Raw genomic sequence first — 19,138 nt, 5'->3', positions numbered from 1 at the left:
GACTACTTCGCGACCTAGTCGTTTTTGTTTTAGATGGATGCACTATCCAGGACACTGGGCCTTTGCGTGTTAAACTTCCTTTAGTTCGTCGCGTGCAGAAGCAGTTTGGGGCTTGTATCTGGATTACCAATTTGAATCCACAGTGGGTCTCCGCTACTGTTTCGACAGTGAGGAGCACTGCTTGATGATCACACGGGCTGCCCCCTTTCAAGCGTGACAAATGAATGATTGATAGGACATTGATCTGGGGCGCAGGTGCGAAGCTAAAACAGAGCGCGTGAGATAGGGGCGAGAGAAGCTGAATAAATACTGTTCTGATGTCGAATATATTAGAAAGTCTACACGACCAATGGGAGCGTGCTTAGTCTTCACTTTCACTCTGCTCGTGAGAATTGATAATGTGCGGGTTTACTAGACTCCCTCTGCAAGGTCCCGAAGAGATTGCTGCACAAGGGGTCAGGAACTAACGCTTTTCCGGCCGCGGTCACCGGTTGGCATTTCAGCACCAAGGACAGAGTGAGGAATCAGCCGCGCGAGGGCAAGAGACCGTTGAGTTATGTATGTGTACCCCGTAAATACGCGCCCGACGGACCCGGTGTTGCTACCCAATTGATCTCCAGCCATCTACAGCTGCCACCAATGACAGCCCACCTGACCATTCTGAGGCCGAACAGAAAATATGCAACAGTAGACAGCCGATAACTAGACGGTCAACTTTCTGATTTGTCAGAGATAATAATTTTCAAAGCAATTTTTCTCCATCGATTTAGTCTGTCTTAAAAAGTAAGCGATATGCACTTCTCTATCAAATCGGCCAGAAAAATATCAGATAATTTGTGTTCTCTAATATTGACTGCATATATTGTAATTAATGTCAGTTTGTTTGTCAGATGACCTTGAATAAATCTCACTTAAACGAATGGACACGAGGGCTAACATACACACATAAAATAACAAATATTAAGATTTTGGAGGAAGTGCAATTATTCGGACTTTATATGGACAATGCGAATGTGAAATATAACATATCAGACTTCAGATCTTAATACCCTGACAAAACAATGTCTTCCGCTTGGCATCCTTCAGTCAGAATACTCTTAGAAATATCTATAACGCAGCCAGTGATCTGATTCGAGCTTTTTAAACGCGAATGCTATTCGTCGCCGATACTGGCGGCTGAAACGCGTGTTGTGCAGATGCCTGCACTCAAGCAACATTGCGGCTGTGCACAACCTTATACCCCTCAATGGTAGCAGCCGCGAGGAGAGACTCTCAAACCGGCGCGAACCGGTTATAGGGAGCTGTATTTTCTCCGTTAGGGAACGAGGGCGTCTCAGCGTTGGTAGGACACAATACTTCTCTCGAGCTCGAAGAGAGCTTTCTATACGGTAGGATGTAGACTGGACAACCGAAAGTGCATCAACTAGTAATCAATAAATGAAAGTTCATCTCCGATCTACAACTTGTAAACTATTATCTCGAACTTGGGAGACACGTACAGTGTCAAAACACTGACAGAACCCGAAGCCAATATTTTTTGATAGCATCAGATGAAATATTAACGCACTCCGAAACGCCTAATAAGAGTTTCCTGTTTTTCAATCAAATAAATATTCTCAATCTACTCTACTCTTTCACGTTTTGCGATACATGCTGCACATATAACAAGATCGACAAAATAATATGATCAGCTAATGTCGGCTCTCTTGTTGCAACCATTTTGTCACCACGGCAAACAGCGGATACAGCCGAGTCCAGGCATCAACAGAAACTCACATAGACAAAAAAATTATAACATGAAGAGACATACAACTGTCAAACATGCGCACCGCGCCCCCAGACGCACAAGGACGCTCGCGCGCTCAGAGAGATCTCGAAGCAGCAACAAGGCGTTCGGAGATGCTGAGAGGAGAGCGACAGAGAAAGATGGTGAACGTTCGCAGGTGTGCTCTTGTTTGTCCTCCACTGGGACCTCTTGACGCGAGAGTCTGCTCAACCAACGCCTACCTCTTAACTAAGTGATATTTGGGCGAGACGGCGTAATGGATGGGAAACAAAGAGTTGATACACTCAGCGCGCGAGTGGGTTTACGACCTCACAGCTTCTGAAATGCTGGACAGCTCCTCTTACATGATGCAACGAGATCCTGCACCGGTGCTCGCGCTACCAGTGTCCTGGTACGACATGTGCAAGACGTTAAAAATACAGGACCGTTCGTCAACAGAGTACAGTTTGTTATGCTGTCCCATTGTGTAATGTCTTTCAGCTATTCTGCTAAATAACTAATCTAAAGGCAGTCAAAAGCCGTCATAAATGAGACTAAGACAGTAGGGGGTGGAGGTACACAGCAGATTTATATGTAACGGGGCGCACAACTTCAAGCCCAAACGAAAACACGCGTCTACCATCGCTGATTGTGAGGCAAACGAAGGAAAGAGAAAGCGGTAGGGGGAGGAGGAGGTGGGGTAAAGCGGAACAAACCGGTGCCGGATACACGCTGTAGCGGCTCGCCCGCACTGCAGATTAACCCTTGGGGCGCCGAAGATCCTAACGGCGGGTGAGTTCATAAAATTTCATCTAGATCATTCTATGTTAGATGTATGGCGTTCATGTTCACAGTCTTAAACGGCCACGCTTGGTTACTGAATGTCTTTAGAAAACCTGCCGTAACCGACACGTGCAGGTGAACGGAAGATAATTCAGATGAGAAGCACAGGAGAGGTGAGCAAAAGCCCGGACGCTCTGCCCTCTTTCCGTTCAAACATCTTAACATCTTTATGTTATTATTCACATCGCTGTAACACGCCGTCTTTATTTCTCCGCATGAATTTTCTTGACCGTTGCATTATTAGTCAGGGTCTGACACCGGGATTTGTTCTGGGTAGCTGAAGTTGCTCAGACAGTTTTTGACATTGCTGCAACATAGGAAACGCACAGCACGTCTAAAAACTTTCACTGACAACTATGCAACAACGGCAGCACAGACCTTGCGAGGCAATGATATTTTCAACGCGTATGCAACTGTAGCCTATTCCAAAAATGACAAAAACGACCGATAGCAATAAATACATTTCTAATGAACAATTTCAGTACAAATACATGAAGCTTCTTGTAACTTTCATATCTGCCAAGACGCAAACAATGCATTCGTGTTAAAACAACTTGAACTGTTGGAGAACTGGTCGACATTGAATAAACGAATCATGAGTGATGACTTAACTGACAGGGACAGCGAGCATGAATTCAAGCTTGTATTTCTTAATATATTTTCCTATATAACAATTGATCTTCAAAATTCAAATTGGCCGTTTAGTAGCTTGCCCTCTAATTGTACACTGTTTGCCCGTATTTACATAACATGATTTCACTTTTTTGAACGCTTCCTCCTTCAGTGTTATATGTTCATTTAAGGGCTATCTGTCTGTTTTTTTTTTCTTTCTTTTATTTCAAATCAATTGGGGTTTGTAGCGGGCTACAGCTCGCGATTCTGTCCAGAAGGGCAATGTAATGCTAAGGTCATTTTTATTGATAGCTTTAGCACTAGCTTGTTTCATAACTTCAGGAAAGCACGCTTTCTTTTAATATCCGTTACATACAGACACACCGGTACCTGCAGTTGAGAGAAGAGGCAAGGGCACGGTTGTGGGTTCTAATCTTCCGACAGATACTGCCTTATGTAGAATAATAAGCGTCTGGGTATGGTGTCTGCTAAACCAGCAAATATTACGGCACTCTTGGCATGTGCCCAACTCACAACCGAGATGCTCACTTGCACGAGAAGCAATTGGTTTCTGACCAAAAAAACGCACAGAAAAATAGACAGGCCTTCTTCATAAAATAGTTTCCAGTCAAGCTTTGTGCAAAACACTTTCATAACAGATTTCTGGCTTTTGGTTTTAAAGCGACAAAATGGATATGATGAGAGGTTGGAAAGCGGAAAGCGTTATTTGCGCGCGGGCCGCTAGCGGGAAGGGCGCAAGGTGGTATCTCGGAAAGATAATCTGGGGGTTATAAGTACAGACGGCAAAATTCACGAGTTGGATTTCATAGGGACAGTCTACAAAGTGAGTGCACCCACTGATATTTTGACATGGGTTCATCTAGTTCCGCTAGCTATGTAGCCAGGGCTTTACGCATATGCAGGAGTGACATTAAAACTTAACTTACGCTATCACGAGGGTCCACCTGACCACGAAGAAAGCCTGTAGTGAAAAAAAGAAAACAATGAAAAAACACCACTTTCTCTCGTGTGAGGTAACGGGTTTCCCATCCTTTATACATTAGTTCAGCAGACGCTTTTATGCTGAGTGATTTACACGGTCCCTCGCCTTAAGGTTCCTAAGATGTCTCTCAAAAGAGCAACAAAAAACCAAGGGAATGGATATAAAACAACATGCAATATATATTATTTAAAGCAGCAAAAAGGCTTACAGCTCCATGTTATGCTCAATGACAAACCGATGTTTTTTAAACAGGCGGTCAAAGTTCACACTTTTGGTAAGGCAGTGAAGGTCTGGAGGTCTGGACTGGAGAGAGGAAGGGCTTGCTCTGTGGGAAAAAATTATGTCACATGACCATCAGGAAGTATTTATTCACAGAGGCAGTTGCCAATGCGGACCATAGATTGCCACCTCTTGTAGTAGAAGCAGACACCCCTTGGGGAGTCAGGCTTGACTCAGTGGTGGGTACTGTAGTCTATAGGTTAAGCCACTGTGACCTTATGGAAAAATAAAATTTTAAGAGGGACCCTTGTGCCTCTGGACAATGTATAAGCCCCACTTATGACACACAGTGACCTGCAACACTGTGACATGTAGGGTACTTGTAGGGGCTGCTCCTTAAATTTAGCAAAAAGATTTGGTTCTGCCCAGGTCACATGACCTCTAAGATTAGAGGTCATTTGACACCCTTCTCCATCCAGCTCGCCCCTCTCCTCCTGCCTCAGCCCCAATTCCCCTCTTCCACAAGTTCTTCTGTCTATCATACTGTATATCCCTACCCCATAAAAAAACCCTCTTTACCTTCCCTTACCCATGCTAATTCTAGTGACAAAGGATTATCTATTGCCGTCGTGTTATGGCCCAACGATTGCACTCACAATGGCTACTTGGAATGTTGGTGATTTACGAATATAGGCCTTTTAGTCATTAGCGCTAATTGGAAGTCTCGCTTTATAACAAGGTCAGCTAAAAGCATAAGTGAAAATGTAAAGGTAATGCGGACAGCGGGTGAACGTGCTTTTGGGTTTCCAGGTTCAACTGCAAACGGGAAAGTATCTGGAAATGACACCAGCTGTTTGGCATAGAGGGACACAGCGAATGAACTCAGTCTTTTAAAACAGATCTTTCAGTCCAATTTGTTCAGAGAGTGAGTAGAATGCAGTGTGCGTTTGTATTTAGGCGAGCTTAATCAGCATTGGGTCAAATTTTTAAAAGGCATTTCGGAACACCCTGCTCTGATTGGTCGGTGCACGGTTAGCCCCGCCTCCAGCACGTCCCCGGGTCTCCTTCAGTTTCGTCCTCGGGAAGCAGCGACGGAACACTCTGTGGCTGCTCCCGATCGCCGCAATCAGAGCGCTGGCGTGCGTCAGGTACCACGGACGTTCCTAACGGCGCCAGATCGGCAGGGGTGCAACATGTGCGCAAAACCAGTCACCCACAGTGGTCGGTCCTGTGTTACACAATCTATCTTTCCACACCACGTGCATTATACGTACAATATCCCGTTATGTCACATGGAGACCCGTTTATTTATAGAAGTCATTATCAATTTAAGATTTTTGGGCGGACCGTGATGTTTTGGAGCAGGGAGTGCTGAATTTTATATTAACATTGCCCTCTCCATTTCCTGGCTACGGGTGAGCTTTCTGAAAGCGTCCTTGCACCTATGAGTCATGGCTCGCTGGAGAACACTATTTATTTCCCCAGTAGAGCTTCATCACTGTCTGTTCGCACAGCTCGCTCTCTGAGCCTCACGGTGCGGTATGGTGCGGTATGGTGCGGTACGGTGCGGTATGGTGCGGTACGGTGCGGTATGGTGTGGTGCGGTACGGTGTGGTACGGTGTGGTACGGTGCGGTACGGTGCGGTATGGTGCGGTATGGTGTGGTGCGGTACGGTGTGGTACGGTGTGGTACGGTGCGGTACGGTGCGGTATGGTGCGGTATGGTGTGGTGCGGTACGGTGTGGTACGGTGTGGTACGGTGCGGTACGGTGCGGTACGGTGCGGTACGGTGTGGTACGGTGCGGCGACTTCTCATCATTTATCACAAGGAGGACTCGGGTCCTGCGCCGGCCGAGGGTTCGAAAGCGCGAAGAGCGACAGGGAGGGAGAGAGACATAAAGAGACAGAGAGAGAGAGAGAGAGTCAGCGACAGAGAGACCGAGAGACAGACTGAGAGAGACAGAAAAGAAAGGCACGGGAAAGAAAAGAGATAAATAGACACAAATTTAAAGACAGAGAACTGGAAAAAAGAACGAAAGAGAACAGAGAAAGAGAGAGGGAGAGACAGGCAGATGGGAAGAGACTGCCACAGCCTGAGGGATGTTGCACAGGAAAATACAGCATCACATTTTCTTTAGCAAAGATGAGATTATATTGCAATTTAAAACACTGTGTTGTTATTGTAACTGTTTTATTTTAATTGATAATTAATACCCCCACAACCCCTTATTTTCATTTTTTGTTATCGCTTGTGTCCGTATTTGTATATTTGTCAACCCCCAAAAACTGGGGTCACACAACAACCCCGGTGTCATCTACGGCTTTGATCATAGCGTTGGGGCGGGGGAGGGGGGGGGGGCGTCAGAGGCAAGAAGTTTAGAGATCCAGGATGGAAGTGAGAGAGAGCGCTAGAACGTTTGAGAAAGCGACAACACAAAAGAAGATCTGGGTCTTAGGCGGAAATCAGCCCTCGGAGAGCGGACCGCAGAGAAACAAACTGACAGCTGCGCTACAGGTGCCTTGCATTTCAAAAATGACAGTTTGAATTTGAATTTGAAAGAGAGCGTGTGCAGAGGAGGGGGGGGGAGTGGTGCTGTGCGGAGTTCTCTCCAGCTGCACCTCTCCCCTGCTCACTCAGCGAGAATCGGTAATGACACAGGCGCACAGCCTGCCGATGAGCATGCATAATGAAACAGGGATAAGGCCGCCGTGACATCACCTCACGGGTAAAAATAGAAAGGCCCTCCGCCAATCACAGAGAAGGCCGGTGACGGCTAACAGAACAACGCCAGCACTGATTGGTGGATACTGCCTCCCGGATACCCATAGGGTGCAGAAGTACATTGTTATTCCCTATTCCTGATTGGCAGTGGCACAGTTCACCCTGTTCTACACGCTACAGTGCCTTAAAGGGGACCTTCTGAAAACATGCAGCTCATTTCAATCGATTCATAGGTAACATGAATATATAATACTACAATACCACATCATACAGCGGTCCAGCGGTGACATCACCTGGGCGCAACGCAGAGAACGGACTCACAAAATTTAGCGGAGGCTGCGGGGCAGGAGCGAAGGCGAGTCCGGCCGCGCGTATTCTTGGGGACGCACGCGCGGACTTGATTTCGCCCAGATTGGTGATTGATTGATGATGCCTGGGCAGTCAAATTAGATAATTTAAAAAAAAAGGACGCTATAAAGTTTTTTTTTTTTGAATACAGGGGGCATTTACTTCATAGGCCAAAGACCATATTATGACACTCGCTCAATAACTGCCATCTATTAAGAACATAAGAATATAAGGATAGATAATAATGAGAAAAGGCCATTAAGAAAACACAAGCTTGTCTTTTACACACAGCACTGCGTCAAAGCCTGGATCTGAACAACCCCCCCCTCCGGGTTTCTGCCTCGATTGCATGACCTGGCAGTCTGTTCCACACAGCTGTGTGCCATTAGCCTCCCGCTAGGGGAGAGCAGCGCATTTCAAAGATGGAGGTCACGGAGAAGCCGGCGGGAACCTCGAGCAAAAAACGGGAAAGCCCTTACCGAGGGGGGAGCGCCGCAAAGGATTCTGGGATTTTTGGACATCGTCCAATCAGAGCTTCCCGGGGAGGACCGCAACACGGACCGCCGACGAGGGGTGGAGCCGAGCCTCGGAGATCACAGGGTCCGCCCACACGAACGTCCACGTCCACGCCCACACGTCCGTCGCAGAGACAGAACGTGCTGCAGCACGCTGCAGAGTCATAGATCTGCCCATACGTTTGGTTGCAGTATGGTTGCAGAATATTTGATTTCATTATACGTGCAGTGGATTACTTTTCCCTAAGGAACGTTTGTCCACTTTGAGGGTGGATTCATGGGAAATGATTGACAGAATAATCTTTGTGTGAAGCCTTATTGACAGAGGGGTAGATCAGTGTGGAGTAATGAGTCTTCGGATCTGATTTTGGCTAAGCGGGTTCTTGCGCGGGTTAAGAGAGCGGTAACCTTGTCCTGGGTCAGCCGGCACCGCCAAAAATCCCGGGAAGGCGCTGATATTCCAGTCCAAAAGGCTGATCCTCCGGTCTTGTCGTGGAAATTCGACAAGTTCCGCACACAAAATACGAAATAACATCTGTGGCCGTTTGTAACATCATTACCAAAAAGCCGATATTAGACAGTACAGTGTAATGAGACCGAAGCATCCTAAAAATAGTTTAAAATACCCTATAATAAAAGGCCTTGGCTCAGAAACGGCACAGAGAATTCACTGCAAACAAGCTGCCATTGATTTAGCAGTCTTATGGGATTTTGCCCATGTGAGTGCTGGTTATCAGTGCTTTACATCTTTAACCCAAGGGCTCTGCTTCAGATTCCGTTTGATTGCTTTTCCCTTCATCTGGTGTGTTCTTTTGTTTGCGAGTTCTGAATGAATCCTGTTCAGAAATATACACGGGTAAGTTACAGCCTTTTCCCTGCGTGTCTTAACTATTTGGACAGCCCCTCGTTTTCGCCAGTTCACTCGTTGTCCCAGTGCTGCTTTTAACAAGAGCCATTTCCGCTTCCTGATTTATGGCGATTTTATGGTCAATCTGCTAGATTTGGGCTCCTCTGGATGCCGGTCAATGCCCCCCATCCCCACCCCCAGTGTCTTAGATTTCTGTGTGCATTGGTTTCTCACAGTATCAAGCGCCTGCTTTTTGTTCTTCTCTTGCAGGAATACAAATCAGGGCCGAGGAGAAACCGTACGTGTGCTCTTAAGACAGATGCGAGAGCAGACAACCGCATTCGCTCGAAACCCGGTCAAGCCAGTTACTCCACTTGAAGTGCACTTTTGAGTGCACTTGACATAGACAGTTACACCACTGGTAAGACCACAAATAATTTTTTAAAAGCAGGACAGGAACTTAGAAGAAACAGACACTCGTTTCTGTGAAATGGGCAGTCTTATCAAAGTGAGTATATAGAATAATTCAATCTGGTATGCAGTGAGGGACAGTGGCATTCCCAGAACATCAGTAAGGCAGTCTAATACCAGTAAAGTCACAGCCCGGTCACCTGGACGGACAGGCCAGTCACACACAATCAGACAGCAAGTCAGCTGTTCAGACACAATCAGTCAGCAAATCTGTCAATCAGGCACAATCAGTCAGAATCCTAGTCACGCACCATCAGACAGTAAGTTGGTCATACACAATCAATAAATCAGTCAGCTATAAACAGTCAGTCAGTGAGCCAGCAGGTCATATACAATCAGACAGCCGATCTTTCAGGCTGTGACAGTCAACCAGACAGTTGGAAAAAAAGACAGACGCTGTCCGTCATTCGGCAAGGTCGGCCGACAAGCTCGACGGTCCAATGAGCCGCGGCCAGCCCCTTCAGTGAGAAAGAGCCGGCCAATCGGAAGCCCGGCTGGGCCAGGGAGGCCCAGGCACCCAAGAGCCCGCGGGACCAGGAGAAGGGAGGTGGAGGGGGAGGGATAATTGGGAGAGAGACTCCCGGCGACCCGAATGCAGAACCTCCTCGAGCAGAACTTGGACATGGCCACGGCTCTGCTCGCCGGAGAGAAGCTGAAGGAGCTGATCCTGCCGGGCTCGTCCCAGGACGAGAAGGGCGGGGCCCTGGCCGGCCTCATGGTCCAGCTCAAGCTGGAGCTGCCCTTCGACCGCGTGGTCACCATCGGCACCGTCATCATCCCCATCCTGCTGGTCACCCTGGTCTTCACCCGCAACTTCGCAGGTGAGCGCTCGCGGGAACTGCGCAGCGATCGCGACGCGCTGCGTCAGGGACTGAGGCTTTCCCGTCCCCGAGGCTGACCTCAGATCAGCTGCGGCAGATTTGCATAACAATAAGGGTTTTGATTCGAGCTGGATAAACTGATCCAGGATCAGCATGTGCTGGTAGACTTTTTAGGCAGTTCTGTGTCCTCAATATCATAATCCTACAAAGTGTGTACTTACGTCATACACTATACGTAGTTTTTCAGAAGCCCAGCTGTGTATGAAATTTGAAACTTAATTGATCAATCGACGCAGCTGATTAGACAGTTAACACACCTCACCTGGTTTCTTTGGCGAAACCCAACACCGGCAGATCAGCATAGCTTCTCCTGAGCCAGGGTCACAGTCTACCAGACTAGGGACTACCTGCCCTTTATTTGTATCAAATAAGCGTATCAGTACGCTTGCCTGACCATCTTTGTTAAAGGATAAGGGCGCACGCTTAGTGCGTGAGACCCTTATGGAGATGAGGCTGGGCTGGTTTGGGCCGCTGAGGAAAGTGCTGAGTCAGGTTCTCTGCATAGCAACATCAACCAGCTGCGACTGAGTGCTTTCCTTTCTTAAGGGGGGGGCGGAGAAGGGGCGGGGGGGGTGGCTCTCTCATCCGCATTCCCCCGCACTGGTGCAAGCCCCTCCTCGGAGCGTCGGCCATCTTCGCCCGGGCTCTTAAAGGGCCGGCTCGCGAACGCTCGGTATTTCTCGGCGCGCGCACGCTCGTCGCGCACGCGGGCCGGGCCGCGCAGCCGGCTTCGCGGTAACGGCGGCTCGCGGCCGGCCGGACGCCGGGGTTCTCAAACTCGTCCCGGACCCCCCCGCTGCGCGTGCTGGTTCTACTTCCAGATGCTTTGGCGGTCTCTCGACCGTAACAAGCCGCTAACGGTTCTTAATTAAGACTTCTAATGTCCACCGAGGGACGGTTTACCCTCGCACGGCCACAATGTGCCAGAAGCTAGCTAAACATGCTAAACATGAAGAAGGAATGCTCCACTGCTCCACATTCACACCCCTAGACAACCAGTCAGACTGATAGTTTCCTTTCCTGCAATGTAATATTTGGCAAACAATTCCAAAAAGGGAAAAAGGAATTAATCATATTTTAAATTGATTATAGACTAACCAGTGAGATAACTGGGGCTCTAATTGCTGAAAGTGTGGACGCTGAAACTTATATAATATTTGTGGAAAAATTAAAAGCTCAAAATGAGCCAAACTTGCTTCGTGTTTAAGAAAATAACATACGTTTTCAGCAACCCTTAATTGGGCGAGAGATTGGCTGTAAGTTAAACCAGCAAACAGAAGAGGGCCCTGGGGTGGAGTTGGAGAATGCTATGGAGCATAAGCTACTTTAAGGAAATGTTGGTAGTGGATAGAAAGGGCGAAACATTAAAGCAGTATCTCATTTTATGCAGTGAATGATAGTTATGTCTTTTATAACAGTAATGAATAACAGTTATGTCTTGAGTTGTGTCATTTATGTTCATAAAAAGGAAGGAGCAGTAATACTCCTTCCTGAAAGTATCTGACCTTTTAGGTTCCAAAATTATATACTGCTACACTCCGGTAACCGCTAATGCCCCGCTCCCTGATCTCCTGACCCAAATACCGCTACACTCAGCTAACTGCTAACACCCCCCTCCCCACATCTGCACACCCATATACTGCAAAACTATGCTGACCGCTAACACCCCCCTCACCACATCTGTCCACCCATACACTAAACGCTAACACCCCCTCACCACATCTGTCCACCCATATATTGTTATACTATGCTAACTGCTAACACCCCCCTCTCCATATCTGCCCACCCATATACTGAAAAACTGCGCTAACGCCCCCATCTCTGCCCTCTCCAGAGGAGTCCATCTACTGCTACACGCCGCACAACTTCACCCGCGACCAGGCCCTGTACGCCCGCGGCTACTGCTGGACGGAGCTGCGGGACGCCATCCCGGGCGTGGACCCCGCCCTCCGGCCCTCGCTCTTCGAGCACAAGTTCCTGCCCTACGCCCTGCTGGCCTTCGCCGGCATCATGTACCTGCCCGCCCTGGGCTGGGAGTTCATGGCCTCCACGCGCCTCACCTCCGAGCTCAACTTCCTGCTCCACGAGATCGACAACTGCTACCACCGGGCGGCCGAGGGCCGGGCGCCCAAGATCGAGAAGCAGATCCAGTCCAAGGGGCCGGGCATCACCGAGCGGGAGCGCCGCGAGATCATCGAGAACGCCGAGAAGGAGAAGAGCCCCGAGCAGAACCTCTTCGAGAAGTACCTGGAGCGCCGCGGCGAGAGCAACTTCCTGGCCAAGCTGTACCTGGCCCGCCACCTGGCCATCATCTGCCTGAGCTCCATGCCCATCACCTACCTGAGCGCCTACTACGCCCGCCAGCGGCAGAACGAGTTCACCTGCGCCCTGGGCGAGCTGCCGGACGTCAGCAGCCCGCCGCCGCACCGGCTGGACGTCAACTGCAAGCTGCCGGCCGTGCAGCTCCAGCGCATCATGGCCGCCGTGGACCTGGGCCTGCTCGCCGGCGTCAACGTCATCATCCTGCTCAACCTGCTGCACCTGTTCGTGGTGCGCAAGTCCAACTTCGTCTTCGACAAGCTGCACAAGGTGGGCATCAAGACGCGGCGGCGCTGGCAGCGCTCGCAGTTCTGCGACATCAACATCCTGGCCATGTTCTGCAACGAGAACCGCGACCACATCAAGTCGCTCAACCGCCTGGACTTCATCACCAACGAGAGCGACCTCATGTACGACAACGTGGTCCGCCAGCTGCTGGCCGCCCTGGCGCAGTCCAACCACGACGCCACGCCCACCGTGCGCGAGTCCGGCATCCAGACGGTGGACCCGGGCCTGGACCCCGCCGTGCTGGCCGTCGGCGAGCTGGGCGGGGAGCCGCCGCTGGTGGTCAAACGCCCCCGGAAGAAGATCAAGTGGATCCCCTCCACCAACCCCCTGCCGCAGCCCTTCAAGGTAGGACCCGGTACCCCTGTTTCGGAGAGTCGGACTCTCCCCTGTGTCCACCAATCGGACGCCTCACTACAGGAAATCAGAGCAAAGCAGTCCCTTCTGTTTTACTGTAATTGCTCTCAAACTTGACCCTGGGGGTCTCCTGTACACGCTGGCTTTGTTCCAACCGTAATCATAACCTTTACTGCAACAAGCTCTTAGCTGCTCTCAGTTAGACTCTTTAAATGTCTGCTGAAGGAGGGTTTACACTGCTAAGGCCAGATTGTATCGGAAATAGACCGTGCCTTGTCCCTCGGTCACATTCAAGGACTGGTCCATCAGTCCGATCAAAGAGTGCTCTCAGTTGCCGTAACGTGTCACGTGGCAAGCGGATTCCTTTTATAATTGAAAGTGTGGAGACACGGTCACCAAAAACCGAGGTGTGAAAACAGCGACGACCCAAAATGCACTGTCTACAAGCACTGTGTCACTGTGTCTACAAGTTTTCATGGGGAAAAGCGTGACAACCTGAAGACTTTTTCAACAGCCTTTAATGATCAAAAGGTTGGTGGTAATTGAAACCATCCAGGCCGGGGGGGGGGGGGGGGGGGAGATACATTTTAAAAATATATATACATATATATTTTTAGAGCTTATCAGCTGTACTGGACAGGACAGTGTAGAGAGACAGAAAGAAAGGGGAGCGAGAGACAGGAAGAGACATGCGACTGGATTCTAAAGGTCGAGGTCGTACAGGCTATGCCACTAGACACCCCAGGAATACATTTTTGAACGCAATATATCAGCAGTATGTGCACTGCATTTATGTTGTTGGTTTTATATTGTTGTAAAATTGTTCTCGCGGTCGGGTCTTTTGTGTGTATATTGCATCTCGCTGGAATTAGGCCTCCTGTCATGCCTTTCATGAGATTACACCGCCACAAAATTTTTACATGGAAATAAAGTCATGAAATCAAATATAAAAATAAAACCATGCAGGAGCGAGTTGTGGATACCTCAACAGATTTTCATATTAAATTTGCTAAATATGATACTCAAATGAAATGATTGGTTGACCAAAGATGTATGTAAACACACATTTATACAGTGTGTTGAGTATTCAATACCATTATGATCCCTCATTCATGAGCTGTTTTGTGGGACAATCATCTTGTTTTAATTTGTTGTATATTTAATTTATTCGTTTTTATTTATATAACGTGCACAGTCATTCCTACTGGTATTCAGCAACCTATCAAGAGAGAATTGCACAACTTTCTGGATTTTTTTTTTTTACATAGCATCCATTTATTCAGCTGAGTATCTATATACACGGAAGAAATTCCGTTTAAGTACCTTGCTCAAGGGTACAATCTTATCCAATCCGGATTGGTTTTTCCAAAAGCTCACTTCTGCGCTCAGCCCATCCAGTTAAGGTGGCGATTGGCGGGGCGTCCGAAGGGGAAGCCCCTCACTCGCTCTCTCTCTCCGCTCTCTCCCCTCGGCGCGCAGGAGCCGCTGGCGACGACGCGGCTGGAGAACAGCGCCAAGCCGGAGAAGCTGAAGCCGGTTCGGCGAAAGACGGTGATGGACAACTTCATCAACCCGCAGCTGGACACCAAGAGCACGCAGCACCCGCCCATCTCCAAAGGTACCGGCCTTCCAGAACGTTCTCTTCGTTTCCAGGCTCGCCTTCTCCCCAGAATGTATCTTCTCTATCTTTTCCGAAAGTCAGGAAATGACTTCAAAAACTTGACCACAAGCCCTTTTTAAAATGTTTTTTTCTTCTCCATAACGTTTCTTCGTGCAGAGCTTCATGCCAATGCTACTTTAAAAAAAAGTGCCGTAAATACATTCTGAATCATCAGCTGGTGCATCCTCGTCCATCCCTGTCTATCAGTAAGCAGCCAGGCTCACATCTGTCACCCGCAAGCCTGACAAAACCAACCGGCGTCCATCTTGATTGTAGTTCACCGGCTTCTTTCTTTTCAGAATTAAATTTGCATTGTGCTTCATTCTCAAGCTTGTATACCCTCCTGTTATGTTGCGGGTCAAATTGACCCTTTTTAAAGTTTGAAAATCTAGGAAAAATACTTTCAGTATGAAACTTCTTCTACTGGCCTTAATTAGTGTAATCAACATTTTAAATGAAAATCGTTCATTTCATGTATTTGCAAACCCCCCCTGTATGTTTATATCACAGAGATACTGTTCGGGTCAATTTGACCCGGCAGTGAAAGTGGAGGCTAAAAGGGGTCAGAAGAGTTAAATTTAGACAATTTCTTTCTTTGCAGATGTGAGACATAAGGTATTTCCTACTCCCTCCCACCATATTTCACCCCAATCACACACACACACACACACCCGCATGCACACACGCACACACAGACACACACATACACGTTTGTATTGCTATACATGTGAGGACTTCCCATTGACTTACATTCATTCCGTAACCCCAACCAATACATGCCTAACCCTATTCCTAACCCTAAACCCTCTTGAACTTGTGGGGACCAGCAAAAGGTCCCCATCTTGCATAATTTTCCTCATCCTTCTATCCTTGTGGGGACATTTGGTTCTCACAAAGATAGTAATACATGCCGATACACACACACACACACACACACACACACACACATTTCACCCCAATCTAACACACACAAATACACACATACATACAAACACTCTTTCTCCTTATTATCCATTATCCCTACCTCACCTGTAAAGTGTGAGAAAGTGGAGATATGCCGAACTGTTGGTGATCAAGTATAGGGCCCCTCAATTGTCCAAGTTTGTCTTCACAGACACCACAGCCCTAGTGTCTCATGAGCACTCTCCATAAAAATGCCGAAATCAGCATCAGAGAGGACCAGAAACCAAGCATGATCCTAGATTACAATGCCACCAAAGGGGGGGTGGAACAACTTGGACAAAGTAACGGGGTCCTACAGCACCAAGCGAATGACTGCGTGCTGGCCTTTATGCATCTTTTATAACATAATTGATGTATCGGCCTACAATGCATTCATCATCTGGATGGAGATTTTTCCTGAGTGGAACGTGTCAAAGCTGTATAAGAGGCGCATCTTCCACGAGGAGCTGGGGAAGGCATATGGTGGTACCGCATATACAACGGAGGCAGCACAAGGACCCCAGCCACTGCAGCCACAGTGAGGGAGATCCAGGAGAGGGCTGCACCTAGTACACCAGTGCCTGAGGTAAGTAAGTGTGTGTGTGGTGTGTGTGTGTGTGTGCGCGCGCGTGCGTGTCAGGGGATCGGGATCAGCAAAAAGACATAGTAATCATCTCCCTCATCTTTCTAGGTTGCTGCTGGGGGAAGAAGGAAGTGGAAGAGGTGCCAGGTCAGCATGACGTCAAGATGAGCACGACATGCAACGTGCAAAATTCATTTGCAAAAAGCATAACGTGACGACATGTCACTTGTGTGCTGTGTAGACACACAGATACACACACACATACACACGCCTCGTTCATATTGCTCAACTCTTGTTCATTTTTGTTCATTTCTTCATTTCTAAACATTCTAAACATTGCATAAATAAAGTTTACTTTCAATAAAATCCTTATGACTCATTTGGCTTGATTTTAAGTGAACCGGTAAATTTGACCCTGAACAGAAGAGGTGTCTCATCTCTATTTAGCAACATCACCCCATGAAAAAAAAATGTTTAAAAATGTAAAACAAATTTTAAAAAATTAAATGTTATGTAAAACTAGTGTATTTTATATCTAGGTTTTTCCAATATACAGAAAAAAGAGAGTTTGAACATGTATTTTTTATGAAAAACGAGTGAATTATCCTAATGAAACCATGATCTGTGAGAGGTGAATAACACCATTGCACTAAATTTTGATTGAATTGTTAGCAATGAGGTACCCAAACAATGTTCATTAGGATTTTTTGGTTTCTGACAACTTTTGGATGTTTAAACATGCACTGGGTCAGATTGACCCAGGAACATTTTTGATGTACCTAAAAAATGAACAGAACAGGAGGGTTAAGCTTTGTATTCACATTTCGTTTCGTATTGTTTTATATTCTGAAATTTGTTTTGTATTTTCTGTTAGAGGGGGTTACACAATGTATTTTTTTTTTAGTATTTGCTTTATTCTGTATAATTTTGTATTTTGTATTTTGGGGTGAAATTATCTCAGTTGTCTGGCAACTGGAGAATTATCAGTTACTTTCTCAGTCTTCTGTGTGTGTGGAAGTGTCCTTGAGCGAGACACCTCACCCCCCCCCACTGCTCCTGAGCGCCTTGCACGATTGCCTCGATCACCATTGGTGTGTGAGTGTGTGTGTGTGAATGGGTGAATGAAAGGCATGGCCATTGGTGTGTGAGTGTGTGTGTGTGAATGGGTGAATGAAAGGCATTCATTGTAAGTTGTTGCTGGAAAATGCGCTCCATAAATGCAGTCCATTTACCGCTGATGTGACATTCTTTGGATATATAATATTTTTACTCCTCCACGTGCGTGCACATTCCCTCCCACCCCCTCGTAACCCCCCCCCCCCCCCTTCCCCACAGCCACAGACCTGACCGGCGGGTGCCTGGAGAAGAAGCACGCCCGAAACTTCTCCCTGGACGTCCAGCCCTACACCCTGACCTTCCGGAAAACCAAGGTCGAGACCGTCCAATCGCAGCCCCACCCGCAGGAGCACACGCTGGACAGCGTCTTCATCGAGGGGACCCACACCGTCGTCCACGCAGTCCCCGCCCCCATCGCAGGTCAGCCTCCTACAGGAGCAGCAGAGAACAGCGTCTGTAAACTCATTTCTCTGGGCGAAATACTTACCTCATAAATAAAAAAATTGTCCCAACAGTAACACAAAGGTAATATCATATGCAAATATTTTGTTTTCTGTACATGGCTTCGCTAACATCCCAGCTGATCTGTAAATGAGCAATAATTAATGAGAGCTTTAAAGAGTAGGTTTTTTGGAATGTATTTTCAAAATTTTGGCACTGTTCTAGAACTGCTTTCAATCACCAGTAGTGATCATTACATCAGCATTAGAATGTTCATGCTGGTGAACGGATTGTTACATCAGCATTCGAATGTTCACTTGAGAACCTTCTAATGCTGGTGCACTGATTGTGATCTTACACATTAAAGGGATTCATGTGTTTAATTAATCTCTCTCACTCACTCTCTCTCTGTCTACAGAGAAAAAAGACACTCTGATAGAGTCCCCTGCTCCGCCCTTCTCAGCAGTCACCCTGCCCAACTCCTCCTACCTGAACGGGGGCTCGCCCACCCAGCCCCTCCCCCCAGAAACGCTCGCCCCGGCGGGGGAGCCGGACGGCCAGGGCGTGGCCTTCGGCCGGAACCCCGCCCACCCGCTGCTGGGCATCCGGCGCGCGCTGTACGACGAGGAGGAAGAGGAGGAGGCCGAGTCCAGGCGGGACAGGCTGGCCGCGAGGCCCGGCGGGGAGCTGATCGCCGCCGGCGAGTGCTGAGAAGGGGGAGGGGGGGGGCGAAGACGACCCTCACGACCCCTCCCCCACCGCCCCCCGCCCCCCGCCCGGCTCCGCCCCCCGCTCATCCCACCACCGCCGCGCTGGATCCATTTTAGCTGCGCTCGGGCGTCGGGCAGAACGGTTGGAAGGTTGGTCTGGCTGGCTGATCCCAGAACAGTGCTCTCAGGGGCGCCCGCTAACCACAGTGGAGCGCTGCGTTTAAGGAGACCGATCCCAGATCTGTTTCCTGTCCGCCGCCCATCGCAAAACCCAGCGCACGGCGACACGCTAACAGCTAAAGAGCAGGGCTGCATTAAAAAAAAGAGTTCAGCGGCTGGTTGCTAAGCATCGTCACCACGCCCGCCGACAGTAGTCATAGAATTCAAAAAACACTTTCATAAGCCGCTCTGGATAAAAGCGACTGTAAAATTATGTAAATGCAAATGTATGGCCTGACACAGATTCTTAAATACATCGCTCACGTAGCATCAGTAACGT

The 19,138-nt window shown here is 48.2% G+C and overlaps 2 protein-coding genes across 2 annotated transcripts in view; one reads left to right on the top strand and one right to left on the bottom strand.

The window, feature by feature from the left end:
- The window catches only part of trabd (TraB domain containing), a 36,317-nt gene extending 18,463 nt beyond the window's left edge, over positions 1-17,854 (bottom strand). The window contains exon 1 of the mRNA XM_064318757.1: positions 17,716-17,854. The gene's annotated coding sequence lies outside the window, so the exon portion shown is untranslated. The remainder of the gene's footprint in view (positions 1-17,715) is intronic.
- Positions 1,248-18,725, top strand: panx2 (pannexin 2). The gene is made up of 6 exons (XM_064318753.1): positions 1,248-2,557; positions 9,145-10,166; positions 12,061-13,178; positions 14,667-14,805; positions 17,708-17,908; positions 18,348-18,725. The coding sequence occupies exons 2-6, from the start codon at positions 9,938-9,940 to the stop codon at positions 18,638-18,640; spliced, it is 1,980 nt and encodes a 659-aa protein (XP_064174823.1). The 5' UTR covers positions 1,248-2,557; positions 9,145-9,937; the 3' UTR covers positions 18,641-18,725.
- Positions 18,726-19,138: the final 413 nt, after the last annotated feature.

Source organism: Anguilla rostrata, chromosome 19, assembly GCF_018555375.3.
Source record: "Anguilla rostrata isolate EN2019 chromosome 19, ASM1855537v3, whole genome shotgun sequence".
NCBI lineage: Eukaryota > Metazoa > Chordata > Actinopteri > Anguilliformes > Anguillidae > Anguilla > Anguilla rostrata.
Note: the sequence above shows the minus strand (reverse complement) of the source record. Positions and strands in the feature narration are given on the sequence as shown.